At 46.7% G+C, this 6,805-nt stretch overlaps 1 protein-coding gene across 1 annotated transcript in view; it reads left to right on the forward strand.

The window, feature by feature from the left end:
- The window catches only part of LOC119338804 (phosphomannomutase/phosphoglucomutase-like), a 4,530-nt gene extending 2,500 nt beyond the window's left edge, over positions 1-2,030 (forward strand). Inside the window, exons 2-5 of the mRNA XM_037611034.1 lie at positions 205-1,194; positions 1,276-1,388; positions 1,507-1,647; positions 1,731-2,030. Coding sequence (XP_037466931.1) covers positions 205-1,194; positions 1,276-1,388; positions 1,507-1,647; positions 1,731-1,797 — 1,311 coding nt within the window. The 3' untranslated portion in view covers positions 1,798-2,030. The remainder of the gene's footprint in view (positions 1-204; positions 1,195-1,275; positions 1,389-1,506; positions 1,648-1,730) is intronic.
- Positions 2,031-6,805: the final 4,775 nt, after the last annotated feature.

Below are 6,805 nucleotides of genomic sequence, written 5' to 3' on the forward strand. Positions count from 1 at the left end.
GGGGCAACGACTGGATATCATTTCACCCCCAGCCTAAAAATTATCGCCGGTACGGTAGCCTCCCAAGGAACGAAAAAAATGCCTCCGGAGGGCTCAACGGCCGAAGATGCTCTTAGGTTCCCTGCATTGCTGCGTGTAAAGATTCAGAGAGGAGAAGGTGCATTTTTTAAACATCTTACCCAATGGTGAAATGGCATTCCGCAGATGACCGCGTCGCATCTCCCCTACACCCGCAACGGCCTCAAGTTCTTCACCAAGCGCGGCGGGCTATCCTCGGTGGAGGTCGAAGGGATCTGCGACCGCGCGGCACGCAAGTACGTCGCGAGGAAGATGGGCCTCGGCGGCGGCGGCCTCGGCATGCCTCCGGTGGTCATGCGCGTCGACCTCATGAGCGCCTACGCGCAGCACCTCCGGGACATCATCAAGGAGCGCGTCGCCCACCCGACCCACTACGACACCCCGCTGGAGGGCTTCAAGGTGATCGTGAACGCCGGCAACGGCTGCGGCGGCTTCTTCGCGTGGGACGTGCTGGAGAAGCTGGGCGCCGACACGACCGGCAGCCTGCACCTGGAGCCGGACGGCATGTTCCCGAACCACATGCCCAACCCGGAGGACGCGACGGCCATGTCGCTCACGCGCGGCGCGGTGCTGGCCCGCGGCGCGGACCTCGGCGTGGTGTTCGACACGGACGTGGACCGCAGCGGCGTGGTGGACGGCGCGGGCGCCGCCATCAACGGGGACCGCCTCATCGCGCTCATCTCCGCCATCGTGCTGGCGGAGCACCCCGGGACGACGGTGGTGACGGACGCGCGCGCGGGCGACGGGCTCACGCGGTTCATCGAGGCGCGGGGCGGGCGGCACTGCCTGTACCGCGTCGGCTACCGCAACGTGATCGACAAGGGCGCGCAGCTCAACGCGGACGGCGTGGAGACGCACGTCATGATGGAGACCACCGGGCACGGCGCGCTCCGGGAGAACCACTTCCTCGACGACGGCGCGTACATGGTGGTGAAGATCATCATCGAGATGGTCCGGATGAGGCTGGCCGGGCTGGAGGGCGGGGTCGGGGGCCTCATCCGGGACCTGGAGGAGCCCGCCGAGTCCGTGCTGCTGAGGATGGACATCGTGGGCGAACCCAAGAGCGCGAAACAACGGGGCGTCGACGCGGTCGAGGCTTTCAAGAAATACATCGAGGTGCGTCCCAAGAACAGAGAATCTACAGCGAGCGTGTTCTTTTGATGTAGTCTTACCTCGGTGTTTCTCCACATGGTTTAGGAAGGGAAGCTTAGCGGCTGGGTGCTGGATGATTGTGGCGACTGCTGGGTTGATGAGGGATGCCTTGTGGACAACAACGACCATCCAATCGACGTTGACGCCTACATGTACAGGTATGCCGCTGCTTGATTTGCGAAAATGCAAGTCCTATATATGACGAGCACTGAACTTCCTAACTCCAGGTTTCTGGTGACATGTCTAACTAAATCTCTCATTGACTTGTGGAAGCAGAGCAAAGTTCTACGACGAGTCCCAGAGACCGCTAGGGTGGGTTCACATTCGCCAGAGTGTTCATAACCCCAATATAGCACTCAACCTGCAGTCTTGTGTTCCCGGTGGTTGCAGATCCATGGCAGTGGATCTATTTGAAAGGTATTATATCCTCAACTGCTACAAGTCATAATATTCACTTTGTTTTGACACAGTGAGTAAAATTATTTGCTTCCTGACTCCAGGTTTTTGTTGACAAGTGCGGTGAATGAGTTTGTTGACACCAGCGAAGTGCAGAAATTTGTGAAGTAGATCTTAGCCTCGCCACACTCTGTATATACATGATTAATTCAGGTCAGATCCTAGGTGGCAATAAAGAGCATACCACTACGTGCTGAACATTGGCTACAATGTTCCCCTCAAATAGAAATCTTGTTGCGAACCAACCTGTGGTTGGATGGTTAGAGGGACTGTGGTATCCCCAGCCCATCAGGGTTAAGTCCTGGTGCTCACATTTATTCTTGAATTTATTTCAAGACTCAGTCTTTCGGAGGTGCTCATAGGGATAGGGTGTGCCCGTGTGTGCGTTCATATGGGTGAGTATATACGCGTGTATATGAGCGCTTGCGTCTGTATTGTGTTAAAAAAATAGAAATCTTGTTTTTGTCAAAGAAAGAATAACTCATTATATATTACTCTATTATAAAGATTCAACGAAACTACAACGCACCTCAATCGTAATAAAAATTACATCAAGGTCCATCCGTCCATGGACCATCGAACGACCATTATCGCCATCAGAATGAGCCGCCGACGTGTCATCGTTGCCGCTCCCATACCAAAGTCTATCTGACATTGTTGATAACAGCAGGGAAGTCTTCGTTCATAGAAATGTCAAATTCTACCTCCTATATTCCTAAATATCAAATTGAACTGCCAAAAGGTCTTATATTTAGGACATAGGTAATACTATATAAATGGCCATAGTGACTTCCAACAAATAATTGTGGTGTTATTGCATCATATTTGAATTTCTTAAAGTAAGAAGATCACATAACATAACATAATAAGAAGAAAATATGAAATATTTTGACAATGAACATGAATATGTCCATTGACTATGTGCAAATTCGTAAGAGAAAAAAGACGCCGCGAGGTTTTGTTTGGATGGCTCCAACGTCACGATGCTTCTATCTGGACTAACAACTACTCCCTCCGTTTCAAAATAGATGACTCAACTTTTTACTAAAGTTAGTACAAAGTTGAGTCACCTATTTTGGAACAGAGGGAGTAGATTAACTCAACTAAAAAAACTAGGTTAACTTCTACAAGGCCAAACAAGGCATGCCGCATCATTCTATGTACTAGACGGAATGCCGCGCTCCCCTGAGTCCGCCTATAGTTACATCCTTCGCATGCGAGTCTAGATGGGCTTGGCCCAAGCACTGTTGGTGACCCACTTTGTTCCGCGTCTTTGTGTATCATATCTTCTTTTTTATTTTGACGGAAGATGGTCAATGTAAGCCAAAAATTGGTACGTGATGAAGTGTGAGTGATGATTTGATGTGGGTATGCAGGTGAGAGCAACATTCGAGGAAAACAATGGCGACAACAAACCCCTCCTATAGGAGTCGGCCGCAACTAAACCCCAACCCATGAACACATATAGCATAAGGTACGGAGATACATGATGTCTACTACACAACTTGTTCTTGTAGACTCTTGTTGGGCCTCCAAGCGCAGAGTTTTGTAGGACAGTAGCAAATTTCTCTCAAGTGGATGACCTAAGGTTTATCAATCCGTGGGAGGCGTAGGATGAAGATAGTCTCTCTCAAACAACTCTGCAACCAAATAATAAAAAGTATCTTGTGTCCCCAACACACCAAATACAATGGTAATTTGTATAGATGCACTAGTTCGACGAAGAGATTGTGATACAAGTGTAATATGGATAGTAGATATTGATTTTTGTAATAGGAACAATAAAGAACAGCAAGGTAGCAATTTATAAAACGGAGCACAAACGGTATTGCAATGCTTGAAAATGAGGCCTAGGGTTCGTACTTTCGCTAGTGCAATCTCTCAACAATGCTAATATAATTGGATCATATAACCATCCCTCAAAGTGCGATGAAGAATCACTCCAAAGTTCCTATCTAGCGGAGAACATCAGAAGAAATTGTTTGTAGGGTACGAAACCACTTCAAAGCTATTCTTTCCGATCGATCTATCCGAGAGTTCATACTAAAATAACACCAAATAATTTCAGATTCATAATACTCAATCCGACACAAAGAACCTCAAAGAGTGCCCCGAGATTTCTACCGGAGAAACAAAGACAAGAACGTGCATCAACCCCTATGCATAGATTACCCTAATGTCACCTCGAAAATCCGCGCGTTGAGTGCCAAAACATATAGCAAGTGAATCAATACGATACCCCATTGTCAACACGGGTATTCATAGCAAGACATACATAAAGTGTTCTCAAATCCATAAAAATATCCAATCCGACGAAATCTCAAAGGGAAAACTCAATTCATCACAATAAGATAGTGAGGGGAAAACACCATATGATCCAACTATATTAACGAAGCCTGCGATACATCAAGATCGTGCCATCTCAAGAACACGAGAGAGAGAGAGAGAGAGAGAGTAAACACATAGCTACTGGTACAAACCCTCGGCCCCCAGGGTAGACTACTCCCTCCTCATCATGGTGGCCGCCGGGATGATGAATATGGCCACCGGTGATGATTTCCCCCTCCGGTAGGGTGCCGGAACGGGATCTAGATTGGTTTCTCGTGGCTACAGAGGCTTGCGGCGGCGGAACTTCTGATCTAGGGTCTCCGCGAGGGTTTTTGGAATATTTGACGATTTATAGGGCGAAGAGGCAGTGCGGGAGGCCACCAAGGTGGGCACAACCCACCGGGGGCACGCCCCTGGTGGGTTGTGCCCCCCTCGGGGCACCCCCCCAGGTGCTGCTCTGGCCCATTGGATGTCTTCTGCTCCATAAAACATCCACAAAAAGTTTCGCTGCATTTGGACTCCATTTGATATTGATTTTCTGCGATGTAAAAAACAAGCAAAAAACTAGGGGTGGGCATTCGGTAGAAACCGAAAATTCGATTTATACCATTCGGTTTATTTTTAAATTCGGTTTTGTAAACTAGAAACCGAAAATAGCAAGCCAAAATTGCTAACCGATTTTTCGGTTAACCGATACTTCTGTTCAGTTTCCAGTTTATTACCGAACAGTGCTAACCACGCAGCAAGAAGCGCTTCTGGTCTGAGCAATAAACACCTCACGGTTTTATATCAGCCAGCGCCATGCCCCCTTGAGTGTTCGCAAGCGATGTGGGACTAAACAAATGCTGCACGCTCCACCCGGCCGCAAGAAATACTAGTTTTTGCGTTGGGCCTTGCCGTTAGTGGTGGGCCTAGGTCAAGAAAAGTAGAAGTACTAGTCAGAACGTGGGACAAATAGGATTGCATGGGCCTTCGTAGGATGTGTGGTTGTAGCCTGGAGAAGCCCACGCGGCCGCCAGCGTTTGGCGCTACGCGCGGGAGCGTACGGAGGGAGCCTCGTACAGGAGTCAGGAACTCGTTGCACTTCGGTTTTTTGTTCAGTATCGGTTTAATACCGAACTGACCGATTTAAATTTGGTTATTAAACATAAAAACCGAATTTAATTGTGGCAGCACAAAAAACCGAAAATTTGGTTTATTCGGTTTCGGTAACGGTCCGGTATTCGGTTGGTCGGTTTTTATGCCCACTCCTACAAAAAACAGCAACTAGCACTGGGCACTATATCAATAGGCTAGTCCCAAAAAATGATATAAAATTACTATAAAATGATTGTAAAACATTCAAGAATGATAATAAAACAACATGAATACTTCATAAATTGATATGTTGGAGACGTATCAATACACCAAAGAATTTAATAGGCACTGACTAGCAAAAATATCACACAATAAACCGACCACACACGCAAAACAGTCCACGGATTTGAACAAATGGAAGCAGAAACAGGTACCTCGAGACATCCAACCCCACAAGCCGAAAACACCACCGTTTAACTAGTGGCCCCACCACACAAACGAATTACAAGAAATTGCTTGTGATGGCTTAATAAGAGGAAAACAATACACTATTGTAGAAAAAGTTAGCGGTGGCGGGCGCAAAAAGCCTCGTCAGTGGCGGGCATGGTTGTGGAGGGCACTGCTACGTCTTGAGCTTGCGTTGGTTTTCCTTGAAGAGGAAAGGGTGATGCAGCAAAGTAGCGTAAGTATTTCCCTCAGTTTTTGAGAACCAAGGTATCAATCCAGTAGGAGGCTCCTTAAAAGTCCCACGCATCTACACAAACAAACAAGAACCTCGCAACCAACGCGATAAAGGGGTTGTCAATCCCTTCACGGTAACTTGCAAAAATGAGATCTGATAGAGATAATAAGATAAGATAAATATTTTTGGTATTTTTATGATATAGATTAGAAAATAAAATATGCAAATAAAAGTAGATGGAAAACTTATATGATAAAAGATAGACCCGGAGGCCATAGGTTTCACTAGTGGCTTCTCTCAAGATAGCATAAGTATTACGGTGGGTGAACAAATTACTATCGAGCAATTGATAGAAAAGCGCATAGTTATGAGATTATCTAGGCATGATCATGTATATAGGCATCATGTCCGTGACAAGTAGATCGAAACGATTCTGCATCAACTACTATTACTCCACACATTGATCGACTCCTGCCTGCATCTAGAGTATTCAGTTCATGAAGAACAGAGTAACGGATTAAGAAAGATGACATGATGTAGAGGGATAAACTCATGCAATATGATATAAACCCCATCTTTTTATCCTCGATGGCAACAATACAATACGTGCCTTGCTGCCCCTGCTGTCACTAGGAAAGGACACCGCAAGATTGAACCCAAAGCTAAGCACTTCTCCCATTGCAAGAAAGATCAATCTAGTATAGGCCAAACCAAACTGATAATTCGGAGAGACTTGCAAAGATAACTTAATCACACATAAAAGAATTCAGAGGAGATTCAAATATTTCTCATAGATAAACTTGATCATAAACCCACAATTCATCGGATCTCGACAAACACACCGCAAAAAGAGTTACATCGAATAGATATCCAAGAAGATCGAGGAGAACTTTGTATTGAGATTCAAAGAGAGAGAAGAAGCCATCTAGCTAATAACTATGGACCCGAAGGTCTGTGGTAAACTACTCACAGCTCATCGGAGAGGCCTTGGAGATGATGTAGAGGCCCTCTGTGATCGATTCCCCCTCCGGC

This window comes from Triticum dicoccoides, chromosome 7B (assembly GCF_002162155.2).
Source record: "Triticum dicoccoides isolate Atlit2015 ecotype Zavitan chromosome 7B, WEW_v2.0, whole genome shotgun sequence".
NCBI lineage: Eukaryota > Viridiplantae > Streptophyta > Magnoliopsida > Poales > Poaceae > Triticum > Triticum dicoccoides.